This window comes from Netta rufina (assembly GCF_964035555.1).
Source record: "Netta rufina genome assembly, chromosome: 2".
Classification (NCBI taxonomy): domain Eukaryota; kingdom Metazoa; phylum Chordata; class Aves; order Anseriformes; family Anatidae; genus Netta; species Netta rufina.
The window spans coordinates 100,503,621-100,530,487 of NC_140124.1; the positions used below are offsets into that span (position 1 = coordinate 100,503,621).

General features: G+C 35.6%; 1 protein-coding gene across 1 annotated transcript; it reads left to right on the forward strand.

Annotated features, from left to right (window-relative positions):
• On the forward strand, positions 1–26,867 carry CD226 (CD226 molecule; the record flags this gene model as incomplete). The annotated part of the gene is made up of 6 exons (XM_084281656.1): positions 1–46; positions 367–699; positions 19,723–20,058; positions 24,200–24,311; positions 25,114–25,174; positions 26,784–26,867. 6 exons carry the CDS (start codon positions 1–3, stop codon positions 26,865–26,867), a joined length of 972 nt encoding a protein of 323 aa, XP_084137782.1.

Consider the following 26,867-nt stretch of genomic DNA (forward strand, 5'->3'; position numbering starts at 1 on the left):
ATGGACCACACAGCTTTCCTTATTGTTGTTCTTCAGCTCTGTGGAAGTAAGATCCTTCCCCTATTCTTATCTTGTATAGTTTTATACTTCTATACTTCTATACTTTTCCTTTTCCTTTTCCTTTTCCTTTTTTCTTTCAACATCATGACAGATAGGATCATAATTAACAAATGTATTACTGTGTGGTTTGTGCAAATGTTAACCGTTCAATAATGTTCACAAAATTATACTATCTAGGGTTAGACTTTATTTTTAGTGAGCATTTTTTTCAGAGTTTTGCTTTTGGCATTGTCAAAGTAATTTCTGAGTTTTACTATAATACATTCCCACAATGTTAATAGTGAAACTGAACTGTGCATGTTTTAGCCCATGCAGAAGGAAGGTTTGTGGATTCAATTGTAAAGCTTTCTGAGAAGATGAAACTGGAATGCATATATCCAAAAAAAGCTGTGATAATCCAGACATCCTGGATGAAACATAATGTAACTTATAAAGAAAATATAGCTGTCTTGCATGCAACCTATGGCATACATATTGAAGACAAATACAAAGGAAGAATATATTTTGAAAATGCTTCCAGAGAAGACAAGTCCTTATCTTTCAACAAGAGCACTTTTGAAGATGTTGGTTTTTATTTTTGCTCCATTGCAACTTACCCAGATGGAACTTGGGAAAAGGTAATAGAAGTTATTCAGCCAGGTAAGAATCTCTCTCTCTCTCTCTCTCTCTCCCTTCTTATTTTAATTTCTGTTTTATGCAAAACAGAAATATATGCCAATTTAGGGTGTATCTGGTGCTGTATTTTTCTTTTCAATTATTCTTCACATAGAAATGGAGTAACTTAGGGGAAGATGACATGTCAGAAAAGAATTAAATTACTTTGACAAAAGGTCATTTTAGGAGAAGTGGAAAGTAGGGAGTGGAACTTGTGGAGCCAGACAGATGTTACAGCAGCCATGTGTTACATACCAGACTTCAGGTACTAATGTTCATTGCAACAGTAATATTTCCATTGTAACAGGGTTCTCTTAGCATTTCAGTCAGCTATAGGATCTCTACAGAGGATAAAATTACATCCTTATCGGAGGATAAAATTACACCTTACACTCATGGAGGGTAATGTATTTTTATCATAATGTTCCACAGTGAGGGTACCCTTGTCTCAAAACTAGGGTAGTTTTTTTTCTAGCAGCTCCTCTCTGGTTGTCTTTTCAGGGAAAAAAATAAATAATAATAATAATAATAATAATAATAAACATTTAGGAATGGTGTGGCAACAAAATAAAGGGAAGTAGGGAAGAATAAATGAAGAAAAATGACCTTTTCTTCAAAAGGAGACTGTTCAAAGGTGGAAAAGGGAAGAAGGAATGAAAAGATCCACTTATGCCCATGTACTTTCTGTTCAGCTGCCCATGTACTTTCCAAAGGCTCTCTAATTACCTGACCACTCATCCTATTTGATTTCTTTTCCAATTCTATGAGTAACATGAGAAAGAACCCCTTTTCAAGTATTTTTCCATACATGCCTGTTCAGTATTAGTCACTTTACAACTCTGATGGAAGGTTCAAAGATTCCCTGATGATAGGAGCTGAGCTGTAATCATTAAGTCCTTAGAAAATCATTACACACAAATGATAGAACATTCTTCAGAAAGCAACTGATTTTGGTTATTGGTGTATTGATTTGATACAGTGCAAGTAGAAAGAGTCTGTATCTCTTTCCCATCCTCCAGAGTAAAAATAGACTTCATTCAATATTTTATTGTGTTTCACAGCTGGGAAAGAATGAGTTGAAAGAGAAATTTAGCTCCTACCTTTTGAAAGACGAGAAGATTAAAAATAAGAGTTCTCCTTGCCTGATCCCTCTCTTTCAACTTTATTTTCCCTGCACTTCTATTATTTCATTGTTACAGTTTAGTGGTGGACCTGACTCTTGTAGTAGATACCCAATTTAAAAAATGTTAAAGCTAGATTGTTCCTGCCTTCACCATTGAAGACTTCTGAAACTTGATTTTAGCCAATAATTTTGGTGATGCAATGGGAATCCAGTTCTGTCTTTCTATAGCTTTCCAGATAGCTTTCTATCTGTAAAAATGGCTACTTATCAAAGCAGAAACTAAACCACACACAAATTATTGGCCTAACTTAAAAAAAAAAAATAATAATTCTACCTCTCCTGAATTACATAGTTACATAAGGTAACTGAAATGATTTTTGCTGCTATAGCCCACTTAGCTTAGCCCCCAAATAATTCAATCATTCATGTGTAGATGAAATGACCATCTTGTGAAAGATTTAAGCAGGGTCCCTCATTGCAGGCTTCCAGTCAAGGTCAGAGGTCCTTAACTGTGATTCTGAATGTTTGCTTCACTCTGGTGACGTTTTGTTACATAGATCTGGAGATCCTAATTGTTATTTACCAAAAGGAACAGGCAAACTAGATCCCTTATGAGGCTCTGTTCAACCTTAGTTCTGGCAGTGCTGAGCGTTTCTTCATTCTGGTTTGATTTGGTACAAAATCCTAAAAGTTAGGTGCAGTAGAAGTCTACTGAAAGCTCTTGCCTTTTTTTTTTTTTCATTTCTTTTTTTTTTTTTTTTCCCTGGTCAAAGCAGTACTGACCTCAGCTGTTTTTTTCTGAATGTGTAGGCTAGCATTAATCTGAAAGGGTTCAAGAAACAAGGCAGTGAGTTTCCAGTGGGATATTACCCTTCAGCCTAGCACTTCAGTTTGGTAATCCACTTACAGATTTCAGCACACTGTAACCAAAACAAAAAGTGGATCTGTTATCAGTTACATTTTTTTTTTTTTTTAAATGATAATGCAATACTGATAAATACAGTATTTGGTATGCAAGATTTCTCTCTTGGGTTAAGCACTTTAAAATACAAAGCTAACCTCCCCATTTTCAAATATGTCTATTTAATCCTGCTAGAGAGAGAGAATAGTGTTGAATAGAAATTAATCCTTTTCCATTTAGAGAATCAAGGTTTCTAAGAACAGGAACAATCAATCCTGTTCAGCTCCCAATAGATGTGCATAAACAAGGTCTTTACATTCACTGATCAAAAGAGAATAGAGTGTCACCAGAGAAGATGAAATATTACAACTACACTGCAAATTAAATGTTATTAAAAACAGAGCTTGAAGAATTTTATTTATTTATTTATTTTTAACGTATTTATTATAGTAGAAGTGTTATTACTCAGACTTTATGTACATTTTACTTACTCATTCATCAGTAATAAATATTTTAAATTCCTTGGATGAGATTTTGTTTTGGCTTAATCAACAGTAAACTTCAATTGCACTTCCATACAGCCAGTATTCTAGCTTGCTGCTGACACTAGAAGTATAATTTTTCTTCTGTCTTCCAGGCAGTAAAATTAGGGTATTGCTGTTCATCTTTAAAGTTTGTATTCTGCACCAGGGAATTCAAGAGAGTGTTGAGAAATCTAAGTGTTTGTCTCATACATGCACGGGACATAAATGTTTTGTTGGATGAATGTACACTATTAAATAGTTAAGGTCCTGGAAAATGAGGTGTTTTTTAAAGGAATTTTATATCCTCTGGTATACATAAATCTGGCCAACATGCTAGAAAAATCTTTTTATAGGTTATTAAAATTGCTTTTGAATTGCACTGTTTTCTTTGGTTAGGATTTATAATTTATTGATTCCCAATAAACATCATAAACATTTTTTTCAGAAAAACACTAATTTGCCTGCACTACCCAGATAAATGAACTCACTGTAAAATCCATTTCTTCAGTTTACAATAGTTAATCAACAAACCTTTTAATAGACTAAATTTATTTATTTATTCAGGGAATTGCATGATATCTACTGTTTTGTAATTTATTGTTTTAGTTTTAAAGATCCGTTGGCTAAGCTAAAGCTGTTGCTGCCTTTAAGTGGATGCAACTTTTAAATTTCAAAATTCAACATTCAGAGCAAAATTTAAGCTTTCTCTGTTATATTAGCACAGATGAATTAAACTTATATTATTAATTTTTTTTTATGTCAGTCAAAACTGAAGTCTAGTTTAGAATTTTTGTTCTACCTGGGCATTGAGAAGTTTCAGGATTTGTCTATACTGACCTGGTACTGTGGGGGACACAGATATTCCTGCCTATCTTAAATAGGTAAGTATGCCAATGATGTATTTGCAGCACAGATCTCAATGAAAATTTGCAACAGAATATAAACATGGAATCGAATTTCCACTGAGTGGAAATAAATGGAAATAATTACAAATGGCATTATAGTCATAATGGAGTTTCTTAACTAGATTAAAGTATGAAGTAAAATGTTCTGCACGTGGTAATCATATCTGCTGCCAGTTATGTAAATTTGGATAAAGTATCGTGGATTAACTTTTGCTGGCTTGTGAAAAAATGAATGCTTCTGCACTCAAACAGTTCAAAGTTGCTCTAGTGCTTCATTACTGTTAGTTAACAGAAGTCATGAGTCTGATTCTGCTTTCCCATGTTCTTGTATACAATTTTTAAAAATTGTGAATAGAAAGTCAGTAAAATTGGCGTGATTCTGATTTGTCAACATTTTTTATTTGCATAGTAGGAAGGATCAAGTACTAATGCTCAATGAATAATGTCAGTTAGTATCTATTAAAGTACTATCTCTAGATCCAGCCACACAGAAATGTTAACAGGTCCCTGACACATTACAAGACCAATCAGATATAAAAGTTTTGGGATCACAACTTGCTTTTAAAGAAAGAAGTTTAGCATTTGAAAAACTTTAAGCAAGTCTCTTTTTATGATTATTTTGACATCTCTACTTCTTTCTCTTTAGCTTAAAGGTGTTTTTATAAATCAAAATTCCATCATTGTTACAATTTCTCACACAATTAAAGATGCTATTAAGTGAATAAAAGGTCACAACAGTTTAGCATTGTGAGAGTAGAACTACTCTCACAATGTACTACAATAGTGCTGGAGTACTCTTATTTAGGACTCTGTTCTTGGATTACTCTCTGGACACTGAACACCTGTTCATCCCACTGTGGAGCTAGTGAACTAGCTTCATTTTCAATAAGGAGAAAAAAAAATAAAAAGTGAGAAAAGTTTAATTTTTGATTGGGAATGACTGAGTTTTCATAAGGATCTGAGATCCCAGGACACAGAGGAGGTTATAGTTTTCATTACAGAGGTCTTTTCCTGGTGCACTATCCTCATTGTATCACTGACAGGTGGAAGACCCTAAAATTGGTGATAAATCACCACTTAAATAATTTTTTTGATATAATTGTTCCAGCAAGTGTTTTATTATTATTATTGTTGTTGATGATGATGTTGTTATTATTGTTATTATTACTACTAGATGTTGTTTCAAATCAGTCCTGAAACTATTTTAGGCGATACAATAAAAATGTTAGGACATATTTTTTTTCTTTCTGCCTTAAATTTTGGCTAAGATTTCCTATGACATTCATGAAATACATGAGAAAGAACTCTCCTCGGCTGCAGAATGTTATCCTTGTTTTCTTTGTTGGTAGTTACTCAGAGATAGACAGAAAAGCAATAATAGTTAGGGCATAACAACTTCACATGTTATATAGCTACAGGATATTTTTACAAATAAATGCAATGCTGAAATTCTGTAACATAATTGCACAGAACTCAAGAGTACATTCTGCCACCACTACACATGATTATATTGGCTAAGAATAGTCTAGTTATCCCACAGGAAGGTATTTGCCAGCTGTGTGAATCTAGTGCTTCTTTTATCCTGTAGTGTAAGCATACATCCAATGGTTTTCAGAACAGAATTCAAGAGCTTTTTTCTCTTAATATTCCTACATTTTTATGATTCACAGCCACTCCTACATTAAACAAATGTAACCCATGCTTTCAGAGATAACTCCTTCTATAATTTTTAAAAAGGTGTAAAGATTGTGTAGGAATTGTCATTAATCACAATATTTCACCTTTCTTAATAAACAGTTTAAGGGCAATCCGTAGTTCCTTATATATAGTTCTTATGACTGAAGACTGATTTAGTACCATATATAATGTGAGGAATAGAGAGTGAAGTCACTACTAATGGAGGAAACATTAGAGTTGAAGACACCATGCAGGGATTGCCGAGTACCAAAATTATATTATTTCATACGTTTACTGCGCAGAAGAGAAAGCATTTAAGCTGATGATTTTTGTAATTTTATTGCAGATAAAAGAAAGTTGAGGGAGTGGTGTACACTACTAATCTGTTGGTCAGGTGTGTAAAGAGGTGTGTGTTTGACTGTGATCTCTGATGGCCATATTAAATACCACAGTGCTCAGCTGGCAAGCTGACCAAAATTAAAATAAAATAAAATAAAATAAAATAAAATAAAATAAAATAAAATAAAATAAAATAAAATAAAATAAAATAAAATAAAATAAAAATAATTGCCAGTCTTGTGCCCAACTGTAGGAAAGAGGCAGCAGGAATTCTGCAATTTTTCTTTCCCTTTCCCTTTCCCTTCCTTTCCTTCTTTCCCCCTTTTTCCCATTTCCCATTTCCCTTCCCTTCCCATTCCCCCCATCCCATTTCCCCCCTCCCCCGTTCACCCTTCGCCTTTCCCCCTTCCCCCTTTCCCCTTTTCCCTTTCCCCTTCCCCTCTTCCCTTTTCACCTTTCCCATTTCCTGTTCTTTTAATGATAAACTTTTGCTGTTTTCAGAGAAAGGAGACATTTCCAATTGCAGTCTCTGTCACTTTGGAATTAATAATTGGATAGTTTTAATTTACAAAAGAATTGAAGGAGGTGTTTTCAAAATTCCGTCTTTGTACTATATCTTTTGTCTTTTCTTGTTTTGTCCAAATATTTCCTCACCTACAGACACCTGCGACATTGATCTATTTGTTTAAGTGATCCTTTGCCAGACCTGTCCTCAGTCCTTTGGTTCTTCTCTCTTCAATTCATCAGTACAACAGTTACCTATCTTTTTAAAAGTTTTATGAAAGTATCAATTCACAGAAAAATGATTTTGAGGAATTATTTTGGCCCCTTATATTATTTATTCAACAGAAATTAAGGTTTGCTCCTATCATCCTGTCTTGAATATCTGCCTTTAAGTTCTTGGTTATGTCTGTTCTTTTTCAGCTATTCTTGTCCCCATGGAGCATTATCATTAAGATATATATAAACAGGAAATGTTAAGACAAGATCAATAGACAATTCTTTGGTTCAAACATGTTATTTCCTTATTATCTCCACATCAAGATCTTAAGAATTCTAAAAAGCTGAAGTGTATTTGGGTCTTGTTCCAAACTTAGACAAATAAATTAGTAATAACTCACATGTAAAACATTGTCCAGGTACAATACTTTCTTGAACCTATTGGGTTAAATTTAGGCTTGCTACTTCAAACTTTTTTCCTACTACACTCCAAAATGTGTAATGTCTGTTGAAGACCCATAATATGCCATTACTGCTTGGTTATAGTTTTGGACCATCATTGCCCATGATGTTAATCTTGCCCTTTTCTGTATTATGTTTATGAAAGTACAAGACTTTTTTTTTTTTTTGTCAGATGCTGTTCAGTGCAATACTTTCCACATTACCAAAACGCTGTATTGATTACTCTTACACAACTACAAACTATCCTCTGATTCATTCTACCTTGAGAAATATTAATAAATACAGATAGCTTTGTGTGATTTATACATCCTTCAAAGCCACTTGGCCCTGTTAGTACCTTGTCCTCTAGGTACCATTGCATCAAAATGTAACAATCCCTAGACTGAGGATATTTAGGTTTCCATTTATTGTATAACCATTATTTATTATTTATATTGTGCATTTTAAAGTTAACAGAATCAGAGATCATAGAATATACTGAGCTGTAAGGGACACAAAAGGTTCTTTGATATAAACTCCTGGCTCCACACAGGAGCACCCAAAATTAAACCGTGTGTCTGAGAGCATTGTTGAAATGCTTCTTGAACATTGACAGGCTTGATATCATGACAATTTTCCTGAAGAACCTGTTTTATGGTCCAGAAACACTCTCAGTGAAGAACCTTTTCCTAATATCCAGTCTCAACGTCACCTGATGCAGCTTCATACCACTCCCTAGTGTCCTATCTCTTGTCACCAGAGAGCTGAGAACAGCACCTCCCCTTTGTTTTCCCTCATGAGGAAGCTGTAGGCTGCCATGAGATCACCCCTCAGTCTTCTCTTTTCCAAGCTGAACAAACCAAGTGACCTCAGCTGCTTCTCATAAGTCATGCTCTCTAGACCCTTCACTGTCTTTGTTGCCTTCCTTTGGACAAATTTTAATAGTTTTACATACTTATATTTTGGTGCCCAAAACTGCACATAGTACTTGTTGTAAAAGACAATACGACTCACTCTGAATGTAGTAATATTTATAAAAGAATATTTATAAAAGGCAAGTAAACAGCGCTGGGTGCGTGGGGAGTCTATGTTCTACCAACATGCACACACGAACATCAAACATTCTAAATATACAGAACATTGCTTTACATACTAAACCCGAGTATGCCTATACGTACGTATAATCAGGAAAGGTAACAAACAATCCTTTAAGTTCCATGACTTAACAGTCTCCATTTTCCATTCCTTTTCTTGATTACAAATAAGTCTCCATTTTCCATTCCTTTTGAACATTATGTCTTGCTTTAAGTTGTCAAGCAACTCGGTCTCCAGGCCTTATGTATCCCGTTCTTCCCGGATCGAAGAAAAACCTATCCGTCTCCTTTTCAAGGCCAGTAGGGCCTGGGTCAAAAGGCACGTTCAGGTCACCAGGGGGCGTAACAGCAAAAGCCTTCGATGGCTGTAGCAGCAGAGGGGCCGGGCCGATGGCGTAGCAGTCGGAAACGAGCCCGCAGTTCCCTCGCTGTCTGGCAAACCACATGTTTCTGACAGTGGCCCCACATGGCTCTTTAAGGCCTCAGATATTGCTCGCCAGGTGCCGAGCAATTCCACTGCAATCTTGTCGTTTTTAGTTGCAGAGTCCCACACCTTGACCTCAATTTGGTCCCATAATTCAGGATCATAAACTGTCCGATTGTTAATAAGGAGAATAAGCTGTAAGGTTACCAGGACAGTCTTTGTTTCTAAGGACGTATGATTCCCCATAATGTGCAGCTCCTTACCTTGGGCAGTTGTGTGTGCAGGTCCGCATCTCCCAGCTTGAGCTTCTTCCCAGCTCCGGTGCGCCCATTTCCAGCGACTTTCTGTACGAGCTTCTCTGAGCAGTTTGCTGAGTTTGGCCGAACCTATCTTCATGAGGCAATCAGTGTACCTGCTCCCGTCCTGGTCTCCGTTCTGCCAGCCTGTTCCTCTTCATTCCTTCTTTCTGCCTCCCCATTGACGACATAACTTCATTACATAGTGTTGCCTTTTTTTTTGTTTTTATCCTGAGGACAGGCTCCCCTCTTATACCCTTCTCCCCACAGCAGTTCTTTTCAAAACAGCTTTTCATTGGTCAAACAACTTTGCAAATAACAGCAACAGTGAACACCCAGAAACTTCCATGCCTCAATGGCTGGAGAACAAGAAACCCTGAGACTGCATGGAGTCTCCTGAATCACCCTTCTTTGTTCCCTCTAAACTCTTTTACATTCCTGATGGCCTCATCGTTAAGAGTCTGATGTTATCATCAACCACAGGGCTTTCCGACCCCCATGGCTACACTCCCAAATCTCCCCCTTCTTTACTAATATCAACCATTTTCTCGACACGAATTACCACTCCATATATAACATACTCAAGATGAGTCTGTACGTGCACACAGCAGGACAATCACTTCTTTCAACTGGTTAGCTGTGCTGTAGTTATTGTACCCCAGGATACAGTTGGCCTTCTGGCTGCCAGAAGACATTGTTGACTCATATTGAGTCAACTGAAATCCCTATATCCTTCTCTACAGGGCTGCACTCTGGCCACTTTTTCCCCAACCTATATGAACACCCAGGACTGTATCACCCCAGGTGCAGAATCCAGGACTTATTACATTTCATATGGCTGGTGAATGCCCAGCTCTCTAAATCTATCAATATCTGTCTGTAGGGCCTCCACCCTCATCTATCTATGACAATCTGGTATTTTTCCACTTGTATGCACCATGTCTTTGCCACACATCTGGATAGAAAGTCAAAAGTCTTCATCAGAAAAAAAAGTGACATATAAAATGAAAACTGATATATAAAATGAAAGCTACCGTGCAATTGTCAGACCAATGTTGTATGTTAATTTACAGAAAGAGTGGATATACTTAAAATTGCCTTCAATGTTTTTGTTCTGTGTTTATTTTCCTTTCAAATCTGTTGAATCTGACCAAGAATTTCTATATATTTTGAATCTTATGTTTGTTTTCTCACTAGCTTTATTTCAGTTAGTTGATAAAATATTACTAGTTTGACTTAAAAAAATGTCATGCTGTGCTTTAACGGGAAATATTCTTTTGACATTCATATTAACTTTTACATCTTGTAATGTTAATTATGTATAGCTGCATAATTGGTTTTATTGTTAAATTGCTTGAAATTATTTTTTTTTTCTTAAATTTTTGAGTAAATTTGTCTTTCAGTTAGTTACTGACAGTGGATCATTTGCTCAGGAGATGTGCTTTGCTAGCAACTTTGAATAACTTCTTTAATAAAGTATTTAAATGCCAGATGTACCATGAAGTACTCCCATACTTTAAATATAATGATCAACCTCTTCTGTGACAGCAGAGACAGCTTTTCTATTCTTAGCTAGTGTGGTGATATCCATGCCACTCAGCACTTACTTCTATATTAATGTTCTTCTGCCTGCCAAAAGCAGTACGTCGTATAGATTTTTTTTTCAAGTACCTATTCACCTGAAATAGCTTGCTTTCTATTTATTTCTGTCTCAATTTAGATTGTGATTCATAGGTCTACAGTGAAAAATTATCATCCCTTTAAAGCACATCGAAACAGGAACAAATCCTGAGGGATCTTCATTCCTCAGCTCTTAGACTCTGAGATGCCCAGAACAAGAACTATCTCTGTATTTTACAAAGTGTCAACCACATTATCAGCACTTAATTAAAAAGAAAGAGGATGGAGCCAAGGGAAGCTGCCTTTTCCACACCTCTGCTGTGGTTATTGACTTGTTAAATACTGCTTTTCTTTGTTTTTATCTTCTGTGAAGAACTAAGGGCTGGATGCCCCTTCAATATAAAAGACTAGAAAAAAACAAACAACAACAAAACACACACACTACTTCTTTGGAGAAGAGTAGAAGGAAAAGCTTCCCTTCCAAAGGAAAAGCTTTGATCAAAAGGAATTACAGAGCAGTGGAAAATTCAGGCTGGAAGAGACATTGCACATTCATCTCATCCATCTCTGTATTCTGAGGAAGAATATCTGAATAATCTCTAACTAATTCCTATGCTGGAAATTTATGCATAATATTCTTGCATAGTCATTCTAGTGCTTAACCAGTCTTGCAGTGAGATTTTTTTTCCCATTACATCTAACCTAGATATCTTTTATTTAATATTGAGCTTATTCACTGTAGTCCTTCCCTTTGAAAACTAAAAGGAAGGCACTCTTATTGTCAGACTTCAGTCATCTCTTTGTACAAACAGTTAAGTGTTATACTTAGATCATGATTCTTAATTTCCCCACTCATGCTCATTAGAATTGCCTCCAATTTGTATATTACCTTATTAAAATAAGATAGCTAGAATGTTCCATCTAAGGCCTTAACATTGCTGAATGAAGCAGAATAATTTCTTTGTCTTACATGTACATGGTTTATATACATGATAAAAATTTCTTTTGGAAACTGATTTTGATTCTGTCTAGCTAGCAATCAATTATAACATCCAGATCCTTTTAGCCTTTTACTCAGGACTTTATTATTATTATTATTATTATTATTATTATTATTATTATTATTATTATTATTATTATTATTATTATTCTCCTCTCCTCTCTCCTTACCATTTTGAATGTCTGGTTGTTTCTTAAAACTAGTAGTAGTACTCTTACTTACTATGTTTTCATCAGAATGTACAATCTTAAGGAATAATGATAACATTCATTACCTATGAGGAGTGGTGTGCTTTTGACAAAATAAGATACTTTTGAAGAGTCATTTTATCCATTCTCTCTGAGCATTGTTTTAATGAACATATATTGCGTGTTGGCTGGATACTATAGTTATTATCTGACCTGCTGCTGTATGATAATTTGGGGATGAGTCTCACTTCTGATCTGTTCACCTGTTGACAAAACTTGCTGTCTGGGGAGGTTTACTACTTACTAGATCTCGATTCAGTTGTTGCAGAGAAATTGCCATGGCTTTCTCTGTCATCAGACTCCTACCCCCAACTGCTCTTCCACACAGGCACCAACAACATGGCAAGAAGAGACCAGGCATGACTACATGGTGCTGGATGTGGTGGTCAAGGACATGCATGGCTTAGGTGGTGTCTTGATCCTGCAGATGAAGGGAAAAGTCCCAAGAGGGAGGGATTGTTTTCTGTGGACCTGATGGATAGCTGGTGTTGACAATAAGGTGTTGTCTTTTATCACCATGGACCCTTTTTGAGGATCAAGGGATGTTAGGAAGAGACAGGATCCAACTGAGCAAGAGGGAAAAAAACATCTTTGCCAACAGGCTGTTCAGTCCCAAACTGAGGAGGAGATCTTTAACAGGAATGACAGGAAAGAGAGATGACAACCCACAAATGAGCAAGGCATTGGACTGAGTTGACAAGACAGAAGGATGACTACCCTAAATGTATGCACACAAATAAGAAAATGCTGAAGGGCAGCACTGGGGGGGGGGAAACTCATACCTTTCTGTAAATCAGAATGACCATATGAAATGTTTGTACACCAGTGCACATAGCAGGGGGAAAAAACAAGGAATCTGAACTATGTGTGCAGTTGTAGGACTAAGATCTCATTGAGATCACAGAGAAGCGGTGGGATGGCTCACATGACTCAAGTGCTGCGATGGATGGATGTGGGCCCTTTAGGAAGTACAGGCCAGGTTAGTCTAACACCCTATTTGAGGGTGTTGCCCTTTATGTGAGAAAGCACAGGGAATGCAGAAAGTTCTGTCTAGCATGGATGACAAGCCATCTGAGAGATAATGGGCCAGGATTAGTAGGCAGACCAACATGGGTGATGCTGTGATGGGTGTCAGCTACCAACATCCTTATGAGGAATAAGTAGATGAGACCTCCTTCAGACTGCATCCTGCCATTTTCCAGACCTCATGAGAATAAAACTACCTGGTATCTATGGAGGGGCAACACAGAAGAGCACAAACATTTCTGGAGGTTTCTGGAATGCATTAATGATAAATTCCTCCCACAGGTGATTAAGTAGCTGATGAGAGGAGGCAGTCTGCTGAACCTCAGACTTACAGAAAAGGATGAACTTGTGGTCATGATGATCAAGGGCAACATTTTCTGCAGTGGCCGTGTGGTGCTGGAATTCATGATCCCATTTAAAAATGATAAAACTGAAAAAGTAGGATCACAACTCAGGGCTTCAGAAGACCAGACTGGTCTATTCGGAGATCTGCTTAGAAGAATCCAATGGGTGATGGAGAAAAGGGGGCTGGGGGAGATCTTGCTGATTTTTAAGTATAGCTTCTCTTAGCATTACATCCAGACAAGCAGGAATTGAGCAAAAATGCCAGATGGCCTGCATGAGTGAACAAGATCCCAACTAAACTGAAGCATAAAAAAAGAGCATAGAAGAAGTGGAAGCAGTGGCACGTAACATGGCAGGAACCTTGGAAGATTGTCCAAGCATGCAGGAATGCAATTAGGAAAGGAAAACCAACCTGAAATTAAATCTAGTGGATTTTTTTGTTTGTTTTTTAAAAAGTATTCCCCTGTCTCTATAAGCCAAGAACACTTTATCTTCCCAGCTACTAATCCCCAATTCTATGCCACTGCAGGAATCACTGTGAATTTCAACTTAATTATAATTTCAATTATCTCTGGTATCAACAATTACTTCTGTGACACCCAGATCTAGATCCAAGAGTTTTATGACTTTAGGGTTTATTTCTGCAAGTGTAAATGTGATAGATGAAATCTTGAGGTAATGGAATTTGGAAATCACTATAGGATGCAATTGCAGGGGAAAATAGAAAGTGAACAGTGACGGTTTTAAAACATTTGAAATTGAGGAGATACAGTAATAATTTATATAGGACAGAATAATATTTTATTTGGAGAAATACATGTTAAGTTATGGAATGAATAGAGGTAGGTGAAAAGCAGAAGGTAAAAGGAATTACAGATTCAGATAATTAAACTTCCAAAATACTCTGAAGAAAATTACTGAGACGTGATCAATATTTTAAGTTCTGATTTTTTCCCATCTGTAGAACCTCTTTCTACTACTTATATTTCTAATGATGAACTTTTCTTTCAGCTGGCCTGTCAGACAGGGAATATAATTTATAACTTACTAAAAACAAAAAGAAATGGAAATATTCAGAGTAGAATGTTGATGATATATTGATTTCTTTTATTTTTCTTACTTGGCACCAAACTGCATAACGAACTTATTGTGAAATACTTCTCCACTACAGTTTCAGTTCATGAAACAATCCATTAAAAGTACTAAATATGTTCTGAGATGCAGGGAAACAATGACAACAACAAACACAAAACAAACAGAAAAAAACAACCCTGTACATCTTCATGTTGTGCTCCAGGGCATTATAACGCTTGTGAGGCTGTATATACACTGTCCACTGACTTAACCTCTTTGACTTTCCCCCCGAGAAGCATCAGAGGGAATATATCTAAAAATACATTTGCTCTTAGGAGCCACTTTACCTTTTCACACCCTTTCTCTCCCTCTCTCCTCTGCTTTTTCTGCCCTATATGACTTAAAATGTGATGTCCTCTGTTCTATGGGAGATGTGTGCAGAGAGGCACAAAATACACACATGCACATGCTTGCATGCACGTACACACAGACACACACAGAGATGTTGTGACATACAGTTCTCCAGCATAATATTTATTTTCATCCACAGTGAGAAAATATGGATCATTAACAATAAGTGAAGGCTGAGCACAGTATCCTATGCCATTTCTAGATATTCATTGAACTGCTATTGTGGGCAAATTCCCTTAATTCTGAACTGATGAAATTCCTGGAGAAGACAAAAATCTGAAACTGTGACCTCTTATAGTTTCAAGACCTCCTGCAGTCAAGTCCTATGGTGATGCATTTTATATTCTTTTCATATGATTTCTTTCCCAACAATCAAGTTTTTCCTTGCTCAGAAATGTTTGTACCTACTGTACTCTCTCTCTCCTTCTCTTTGGCTTTTTTCTTTCTTTGCATTGCAGGTAGCTAAAGTTCAGTTTAAAAGAGTAAAATTACAACAAATGGTGGTGCAATATATGCAAACAAACTGGAGCAGATGAATTAAAATCACATGCTGTTTATAACTTCATGCAGAATTATTAATTGGTACAGACAGATTCACCAAATTGTTACACTATTTCACAAAGTTGTTACAATATAACAACTTAAATGTATGTCTTAAAAGTATAGGGCTATAAATACCTTCCTTTTGACTTCTGCAACCTGAATAACTTGCTGTTGGAAAAATTATTTTACTAGTGCTGTTTTTTGAGTCCGATTGTAGAACTGGTGCCAGTAGCTCATAAGAAACTAAGATCTTTATTGGCCCAATGTATATAATAGCTATGTATCCACATTTCCCTGCTTCATCCAAAACCAGACAAAACCGTTTTTTAAGGACTCAACAAAATTGCATAGTATGTGCACACAAGATGCACACACTATGTTTGGGAGCTAAATGCAATTCCAAATATAGCCTACTGCGAAAGGGTGAAAAGGCCATTCTTGAAATATTTTCTAATCTGAAAGTTGATTTTCTTGGTGCTAGAAAGCCCTGGAAAAAGTTTATCTGCAGAAAATTTTGAGACTCTTTTTCATCTGCAGTTTATTTTGTCACTTCCTCTTAGCACAGGAAGACAATTGTTCTAGTACATAAACCAACCTTACGCAAACCTGGGAATCTATCTCTGCCATAGAGCTAAGTTAGCTTTGCTGTTTTGAAAAAATCTGTTAAGGTCATTTGTTATTTCTGATGGATAATATTCCTTCCTAATGGTAGCTTACTCTGAAGATAGTTCTGTTATCATCAGTCTGAGTGATATGAGCTTGTCCTGACTTTGAGGTACCTCAGAGCACATAGAAAATACCCTTGTGCTGGGATGGTTGGAGGTGTGCTGTAACTCACCATGTTAATTTCTCGTCATTGTGTACACTGGCCCACTGGGCAGCAGCAGCTAGTGTAGCTCTGTATAACACCTCCACTGGTGGTGCTTAACCACAGAAAAGCAGAAACATGCAAAGCCAGAAAAATGCCTAAGTCCTTCAGTACATCTCAGCTGGATTTTGACTTTCTGATATTGCAGTACAAATGCTGAAGCGTGATATTTATTTATTTATTTATTAAATATGGTTTTAGATCAGAAAGAATTTATGAAATATTTCTGTAGCCCAGAGTGAAACTCTGGAACCTTGTGTAAGATTAAAAATCTGGAACTGGTGAAACTCACAATGAATGGTAATTAAAATGTCACATATACTGACTTTAAAAATGAATAATCTAGCTGAAAACAAGTCTAAATATTTAAGTAACTTTCCAGTGAAGAAACACCTCTAGCTCGAGACCAAAAGAATGAAAAAAAAAAAACACAACAAAAACAAACAAACAAACAAAAAACAATATCAGAAGTTGATAAGACAAGAACCACAAATAGAAAGTCTGAAATTTTCTAACCAAAAGAATGAAGACCAGGCTTTTACATAACATTTATTTTGATTTTTAGTTCCCTGCTGTAAGAAAGAAAAAAAAAAAAAAAAAAAGCTACAGAATTATTTTATTTTCCCTCCAAAACGGAATCCTGAACTTAATCAATTTCTGTGCTGCAGAATTTCTTTTCAGTTTCTTCAGACTTTAAATCCTAGGAAGTTGGTTTGCACTCATTTATACCTCTATATATCTGAGATTTACTTTCCAAGAAATATATTGAAATATTATGCTTTTAAAAATATAAAAGCTTATTTTTCTCTCTTTGTATTTCTAATGGCCCTGAACCATATGGAAATATGTGTAGTTGCAAAATATGATGTGATAACAGTATGCCAAGAGATGCGAGGACGGTATCAAATGCTGAGCATTTCTTTATAAAGCAGAGGTAAATGTGCCTTCCTTAAGTGCTGTCACCTCCTACTCCTTTCTCTCCAGGAGGAGAGATGATGTGGCCATGGCAGGGGGCAGAGCGGGCAGCAGCAGCTGTGGCCAGAATGAGCAGAGAGATGGGGAAGTCTATTTTTATTGGAAGCAATGTTATTTTTTTTTTAGCATTACTGAAATGTTGACATGGTGTATCACCTTGAGATGCGTGTGTGCGGGGGTGAAGCTATGTGGGTGTGCCTTTTTCTTTTTTCCATAGAAGTATTTCTCAGAGCGGGAGGTTCTCAACCCACGCGTACCAGGCTGAAAGCAAAGAAACTGTGTTCAGAAAGATGCTAAATAAAGCAAGTGGTTAAACAGAGGAGAAGGAGGATGAAAGAACAGTTCTTATGTAGGTGTCAAAATAAAAATGGGACAATTGCTTAAAACAAAAGCCTGAAATACTTCAGTGTACTTGGAAAATTTAATTAGAAATATGTAGGCCTTATTCCCTACTGCTTGTGTGTTGCATAACAATTTAAGCTGTGCACAGCATGATACTGTAGGGATGAAAGTGATTTACATCTTTTATCTGGAGTGCAAATGCCTGAATTTTGCTTCATACTGTCAAGTAAATTACACATGTAAAGCAAAAAATAAAAATATATATAAATCTGTCAGAATGTCTGTGAAAATAATGGCAGAATGTATAGTGGCTGAGAATCTCAAAAATATTTATAATTTATTTTTACTGTTCCTACATAGTTGTCCTTATTAACATATTACTTATTATATGTAAATCCAGCAAATTATATAAATATATTGAGATTTGAATCCTAGAAATTCTTCACTGAAGTTGTAAGACAACCTTAGATTTGTAATTTATAGGTTGCAGAAAAAAATATATTACAGTATTACATATTATTAGGAAACTGGGATATATTTTTAGGCAAATATAACACAGAGAGTTGACTAATAAATTAAAAGACAGAAGAGATTTTCATGATTGTAGTGGAAAATGTAGACTGGACAATTGTCAGAAGTCACAGGCTGCCACAGTGAAGCTTCCATCCTGTCAATATGAACAGAATCACTTATTCCTAAGTGAGGGTAGTATTTCTTTAATAGGAATAGACAGTATACTTGCTCACATGAAAGCCTGTTACTCTTTGCACCTAACTTAGGGTGTGAGCTAGGTCACCCTGTATCGATGATTTCTCTGGTACCTACGATTTTGACAGCTCTAGCACTACAAGCATTCAAAGCAATATGTTTTACAAGCATTTTTTTTCTTTTAGATTTTCAATAAACATAACAAGCAGGATCTAGCTCAGTACTACAGTATTGTGTTCTATCCAGAGTGCTACTGCAACCATCCTATCCATATCTGGCTATATCTTCATATTAAAACTTTTTTTTTTTTTTTAACAGTTTTTGGTGCATTTATTGAATGTCATTTTTTTTTTTTCTATGCAATTTCCTAAATTTTCCTTTGCTGCTTGCATTTTTTACCTTACATAGAGGAAAACACCTACTAGTGTAACACCTACTAGTACCTACTAGTGATATTTTTCACTATAAAGACAGATAATGAAAATAGAAACTTATTGAACAGCTTAAAAGACTGCTTTTACAGTGTAGGAAAAACAGTCAGATTATTAATCTTTTTTACCAGTGAAGTCTTCAAAAAGGTGATGGTGCTAGTCCTAACTTATGAGGTATATGTATTACGAGGATGCCTTTAGAAACCAATTGGCTCTTTAATGCTTTGAATATTAGAAACACTGACAAGCTTTTTACTGAAGATATTTTTTGTTATTTACTTGATTTTAAAATGGTGAATGCTATTACTTAAAGTAATAACTCAAAGCAGAGAAATTTCAGTCAAAATTATTTGAGATAAGAATATATCTATGGGTGAAGTCTTGAATTTATTTGTAAGTCTCCTTTATTACTATAGCCTGGCTATTGCACATGTTTTTCCATAATATGTGGGTGGTTAAGAATATTTTTTATTAAAGTGGCAAGATTTGAGAATTAGAGTTCATAGGCTGGAATGTCCTGTAACATTACTGATACATATTCTGAGGGTCACATCAAACTACTCTCTTTTTATAATCAACGTGAAAGCAGAACAAGACTATCAGAAATTTTATTAGACTGGCCTCATAATTTATGCTGTAGAATATTTGCTGAAACTGTTAATAAAACATAAATATATTCAAACATTGTAGAAATAGGCGTCTTGCAATGTCAGTAAAGCCTCACAATTCTATACACACTGTTAGGTCTAGGTAAGCACAAAAATAAACTCATAAAGAGGTATAAATGTTATTTTTCAGTATTTCAATGATTTGAGTATCTTTCTGCTCTAAGTCAATTTCATTAACATTTTTGCTATGCAGAAAATGTTAATACAGAACTTCCATTTATTAATTAATTGCAGTTTTTCTTTCTTTCTCTCTCTCTCTCTCTCTTTTTTTTTTTTTTTTAATTATTTTTTTTAATGTTTTTCAGCTGATGCATTTGAAATATCTGAGAAACAAAATAATCCTGTGTTTACCAAGCCAGGAGAAAACGTCACTTTTATTTGTCCTTATAACAGAAGAGATTCAGTTCAACAAGTGATGTGGGAAAGGATTAAAGCAGATTGCATAGATACCATTGTCCAGTGTAATTCAGTAGGAGGGCAACGCTTTGGTGCAGATTTTAAAAAGCGTGCACTGGTGGATTGCTCTGATCAAGCAAGCTCCGTGATTGTCATTCAAAATGTTTCAGACTCTGACTTTGCAACATATCGCTGTGTGGCTACTGGAAGAAACAAAACCTATGTGATGAGTTTCACCATGCTTGGTAAGTAAAGAAGGTAGTAGTAAATGTTTCCACAGGCAGGACCTTCTGAGGTATTAACACATTTACCTATATGAAATCACACTTCATAACACATTCAAATGAGCAGTGGCAAAGTTAACAACCAATCTTTTTTCCACAGAAGAAAGCTGGTTTTAAGGTTGTCTGATCTCATTACAGGACTTCACACCTGCTTGTGAGAAACTGGTTTGATGCTAGGAGGCAGACTCTTCAGCAAGGGGTGCTCTCCTGGAGATGTGGAGCAGTCCTCATTAGCACAGGGCACTGTGTGGTACATATCTGTGTCCCAGGGGAAAGACCTATCTTCCTACAAGAGCTAAGAGCACACTCTTGTCCAAAAATGGAAAAAAATGCCTTATTCATGTGAGGAATTTCTTTTGGGGAGCAGAATATGTCTCCAGGTTTTGCTGTGAATATTGTCATAGTTTGATTATAAGGAAGCTTAGGTCTCCGTATGTAAACACATAAAATTGGATTGCTCAAAATGTGAGCTGAATCCCTTTTAGTTCTATTTTTATTTATTTATTTATTATGGCTGGAGAAAATGACAACAAAAGCAACAACAACAACAAACAGAAAAGGCTCAGTTTTAGTTCTCTGTAGAATGGATTTTGAAAACATGGTTCTTGTACCACCACAGTTCCTCTTCTGTTGTAACATTCAGGTGAGCTCTCTGGTGTCTTTGATACTGCCTTTGTTAGTGATAATAAATAAAAAGCAGACATCCCTTTGGCAGCACTAAGAGCTGTGGCTTGAGATATAAAACTGAATATGCTTGATTGTTACTGAGAATGCACTCAGAAAGAAAATGTTTATCTGTTTTAGTCTGAATACTTGACCACAAAAGTCCATGAAATTCGACAAAATATGATAAGAATTATCAGGTGTATAATTCCTCTCACCTCCAAAAATTTTAAACATTCAAATTTCAAAATATTGACAACTGCATTCATATAATTAAGCACATACAAATTGTAGAGCAATGAAAATGTTTACTCTGAACATAGTGCTTCTCATAACAAAACTAAACCAAACAATGAGTTGCCAGGTAATAATAATAAAAAAATGTCCTACTTATACAAATTCTTTTACTAAAAAACCAAACCAAACCCAACCAAACGAAAAAACTTCAGTTTACGTGCTTCTTTTGATCTTGAAGCAAACCCTATTTATCACTGTTGATTTTAACAATATCAACATAGTTATGCATGTTTGTAGGAGAAAAAAATAGTGTGAAACCATTGAAGAAGCTGAAGTATATGAAGTATAGCATGATTCAAAATATACATTTTCTACCTTTTAAATGCTCTGCATTATCACACGTTTTTATTTATTTGTTTGCTTGCTTGTTATTCCAACAGAAATGAGGTGTCAAAGATTCCCAATTATTTTTTTTGGTCTTTAAACATTTCGAACTGTTCCATACATGACTAATAGTTCCATGACGGTTATGGAGAAACAGTAAAGATAAGGAGAGACAGGCCAGGTGTCAGCTCCCATAGATCCTGTGAAGCCTCTCACAAACTCAGTTACTTACTCTGCCTTGATGTGGCTTGAATGAAAGAACGGTAGCAGAAACTTGATGCGTACGTTTATATTTGATGTGTATGTATATATTTTTGTGTATGTTCTACCAGTCCAGCCACTTCATTTTCTTTGTCTTAGCATTACAGTTAAGCCTCACTGTAGCTTCATACTAAGTTAATACAAATTCATACAATTAACCATCTTTTTGGATTCACCTATTCTGCAAGAACAACAAAAAAAACAACAACAACAACAAAAAGAATTACATAGCTGAGCTCCATGCAGAATTTAGATAACTGCCTATAAGATCCAGTTATTCCTCAGGAATATGGAAACTGACTAATAGTAAATCTGTCCTTTGAAATTGTCATTTTTCTTCCTAAATCACATATGTAACTTATGTCTAAAATGGGTGATAGAGAGCTGTTTGGGTCTCAGAGCACTGACCCACTGAGACAGGGCACATAAATTGCCTCCAGTATTATTTTGGCTGTAATGGAACCTTTCCATCTCCTGATACTTTCAGTTTTAGAGAACAAAAACCAAATAATCAGAAAGATAATAGAACAGAATAAGACTAATCCAACATCGAGACAAAAGTGTCAGATGAGATGAAAAGCAGGGGACTCCTTGACCAATCACAGCTGTGCCATGGAAAACAGACACAAAATAAGGCTAAAGTAAGGTGTGAGGAGAATCAAGGTAGGAGTGAAATTAACTTCTTTCTTCCTTCCTGAATTCTTCCTGTATTAACGCAAGATATAAATCTGTGCCTGTGGGTCTCTCAGTGAAGCACTTTTCTCCAAGCATGAATGCCTTTCACTTGTGGGCAAAATTATCTCAGTGATGTTTAGTTAGCACAGCTTACATGCTAGACCAGCAAGGAATGTGACAAGCTACATGAAGATCTCCAGTGCAGTTCAAATCTCTTGTTGGTACAAGTAACTGTGTCTGCCTCATCAATGCTTCCTCCTCAAAACCAAAGTCAGGGCATTGAAGGTTGAAAACCTTCACTCAGAAAGGTTTCAGTCCTGAAGAGCAAATCCCAAGGCTACAAAACTAGGTGTGGCAGCTGGGGGTGGGATATTGTTCTAATACTTAATAGAAATTGTACTCCTTTCAGCATATCACCTTTGATGAGAACATGAGAACTAAAGAGACACATAAAAAGCCTCTGGCATATTTCTGCAAAATCTTGAATGTTATGTTAAAGAAAATAATTACAACAGGTTTTGTACAGTTAAACAAACAAATAAACAAAAAATGAAACAAAATAAAACATAACAAGCCTCAGGAAAGCTTTACTCACTTCAGATGAGAAAAGGCAAAAGGACTTTGAGTTTTTATTACTTCTAAAAAAATCTAATGATTTTTCTCATCCAAATTTAACTGATAGCTGATAATCCCAGCTCTCAAACTCATTCACTCAGAGATCATTATCTTGACCTGATAAAACCGAAGGTGAAATGTCATGAAAAGAAAAATAAGGTCTGGAATGCTTAGACAGCTGGATGGGATGCTGCTGAAGTCCAGAACTATTCAAATTCACCCACCCTAGATGATAATTAAACACAGAATTTTTAACAAAGTAGCTAAACTTTTAAAATTTCTGTTACTTAGAGAGGGTTTTCTCCCTATTTCTGTAAATACTCACTCGCACAGGTGAAGGTTTTCTGTGGTGGGTAGCCAAACATTTAGAAAAAATACATAATATATTTTTTTCAAAGTTGGACACATCCACATGCACTAGCCTGTCATTTCAAGGGTGTAGCAACTGAAAACATGTTGGGAGTAAGGTGACTTTATGTGTAACCACATAATACAACACACAACAATACAAAAACACAATACAAAAGATCAGTTTGTTACCAGTCAGCATTCCGTACTGTGTGACATACCTTCAGCATGTAATTTCTAAGATAATTTTCTTTCTTTTATCTTTCCAGGGAAAAAAAATTATTAGTATTAGACTTTTCTGTAATCAGTGTTTTTTGTTTTATTCCTACATGTTGAGAAACTGAAGAATATACAGGAAATATTTATTTTTCTGTACTTAACTGAACAGAGTCACTTTTGATGCTTACCTCATCAAGATCCTATCACATAGGGTCATTTGAGATTGCTAGAAGTTGGCAAGACCATCTGGCTAAGATTTGTGCTTTAGAAGCTGCTATTGCTAGCCACAAATCCACTATATACTGTAGTGCTTATTGCATGCTATTTGTGATTGTTTGCTTTCTGTGCCATTACTCTCAAGTCTGAAGACATCTAGTGCAGAGATGCTGCAGAAAAGAAGGAAGTTGTACACTGTGGTAGGCTGCAAAAAGCTGTTGAAGTTCTGTGGTTAAACTTTTTTTTTTTTTCATACTGCTGTGCTGTGTTCATTCACCTTTGGTCATTCCAGTCACAGCTTCTGTAAGAGTTAGCTCAGCATAACAATGGCATTTTAGAAATGATGAAATGCTTGTGAATTCTGAATATTGATCTTGAGATCCCATGTGTCTACATAATTGTTGATTTTCAACTTAATCTGTTATGGCAACTTCATTATGATTTATAAAAAATACTAATAATATTTATTACAATTCTATTTTAGCAACTTGGGATCACAAACGGTTTATTATCTACATAGCTGGAGGAATATCAGCTGCTGTTTTACTGTTAGTTTTCCTATGGATTATCTTCATCGCCACTGCTTATGACAAAAAGTGAGTAACAAATCAATTTGCTTGATACAGTGGCATGAATGTATGAAGGTGTTAACAGCTCATCTTCTGCTATCCTCTTCAGAGGATATTGAAAAAAAAAAAAAAAAAAAAGCTAGTTTTGAACATTTGAAAAAAAAAACAACTAAACAATTCTTCAACCTATGATAGAGATGACATTTTCATTTCTTTTTTTTTTTCACACTAAAAAATAATAAAACAACATAAAAAAAAAAACCAAACAAACAACAAAAAAAACACCTACAGCTTACTGAAGTTCCTTAGTCAGCTAAATGCTTACATTGATACTAATTGAAACATCATGCCAAAGGTGATTTGTCAAGAATAACATAGGCTTAGGCATAGGCTGTTCATGTTTTATGCATAAACAACATATGACATCTTGATGTTTCTACATCTTCTAGCATTTTATATCTACTCTCTACCAAATATATCGTAGTTGTCTGATCCAGAATCTCTGCTTCCAATGGAAAGAAATACTGAGCAGAAAAAAAATACATATATTTCTTCTCCCATTACAATATATAAAGTTTCTGGAATTTGTTGGCAAGTTATTACTGAATAAGAATGTCTTTTTATCTGTGTCCAGGCCTTTACAAAACAGTGCTAGCATGTTATGGTCTGCAGTTCAGAGAAAAGGCTACTTGGATTTTATTGGTTTTGGTGGACAAGTAAGCTATACCACTGTTATCTCTTGTATGCAGAAATTAGATAGTTTGGTCTATACTATCATTCATGGTGCAGTTTGTTTCCATTATGTTTCTAATGGAATGTGTGTCATCAGAAAGAAGAGAAAGAGAATAAAAGAGGCCTTACTAAACCCTTTGTACTCTACTCAGACCAAGGTAAGATCATCTGGAGTTTACTCATAATGTATTTTGTATATTTCTTAACATCTCTTCAGTATCTGATGCTTGGCATAACTTTTAAATAAGGGATATATCCCTTAATTATCTCTTTTTTTTTTTTTTAAATGCTTAATGCATTTTTTTTAAATGCATCTAATTATATATCGCTCTCTATGGGTACCTCAAGGGAGGCTGTAGCGAGGTGGGGGTTGGCCTGTTCTCCCACATGCCTGGTGACAGGACGAGGGGGAATGGGCTTAAGTTGAGCCAGGGGAGTTTTAGGTTAGATGTTAGGAAGAACTTCTTCACTGAAAGGGTTGTGAGGCACTGGAACAGGCTGCCCAGGGAGTGGTGGAGTCACCATCCCTGGAAGTCTTCAAAAGACGTTTAGATGTAGAGCTTAGGGAAATGGTTTAGTGGGGACTGTTAGCGTTAGGTCAGAGGTTGGACTCGATGATCTTGAGGTCTCTTCCAACCTAGAAAATCCTGTGATTCTGTGATTCTGTGATATTGAGATGTGTTTCATGTAGCTCTTTTGGTTTTGCTGTCTTTTATACTATTTGTGTATTGGCAGTATCTTTTTTTTTTCTTTTCTTATTTTTTTTTTTTCCTCAAGTAACTACTTGTAAAATGGAAGCAAAAAATTGAATCCTGTCATAGCATTTGTCTTTACCTATTCAACTTCATTGTAATTTGTTGGGACAACTGTTTGAGTGTTTCTCCTTTCTTTTTCTACTTTAATAATCAATTTCTTGAAGCTCTGTTACTCTTTTTGTCTTAGTGATCTTATTCAAGGCCTGAAATTTACAAGTGGTAAGGCAGGATCCAATTCTTCTGCTTCTGCCTTGTATCTTCATACCCTCGGTCATGGTATGAGGTAGTAATATTCTTAGGGAAATGGCCCTTTCCTCACATGGTGTGACTCTAGCTTTCCATCTATTTCCCTCAGACAGCACTGCTGTATGACTCTGCATACAGGTCCACTGTAGACAGGGACACATAAAGCCCTTTGACCTCCTAACATTTCAATTTATCTCATTCTGCCCCTTTGGTTACTGTTCACATCAGAATGAAGCTCTTCCTAGGGTAACCTTAGCTTAGGGACTACTAATTTTCTTCAGAAAGCATCTTCCGAAAAAATGACAATTAATCAAGGCACCATCACATTAATTACACGAGTAATTCTTAGCATGGTCCATACCTGTAGAGAATTTATGTTTTAAGACTGACATAGGTAACTATTTCAGTATGTGAATTGTGTACATGAAAAGGAGGCATTCCATTGATACTGATACTTTACCAGGCATCTGATGTGAAATAGCCATGAAATTTCCTTGAATCTAAAATTTATCTCTAGGAAACAAGAGACCCCCCCCCACCAAAAAAAAAAAAAAAAAAAAAGAGAGAGATTGATGGCTGAATATTTTCCAATAATAAATCAGTGTAAAATAAATGTGTCTTTTTTTTTTTTTTCAGTCATATCTTTTCATATCTTTTTCAGAAAATTTCTTCTACTTTTTTTTTTCTTTTCTTTTCTTTTTTTTTTTTTTTTCTGTTCTTCTAGAGTGTTAATGGTTATGAAAGATATAATTTTTGTTCCCCATAGAACACAGAAAGAAGAGAAGAATCATTACCCAATCAGACAGAGGAGATTTACATCAACTGCATAAACCCGAGGAAAGACCATTAG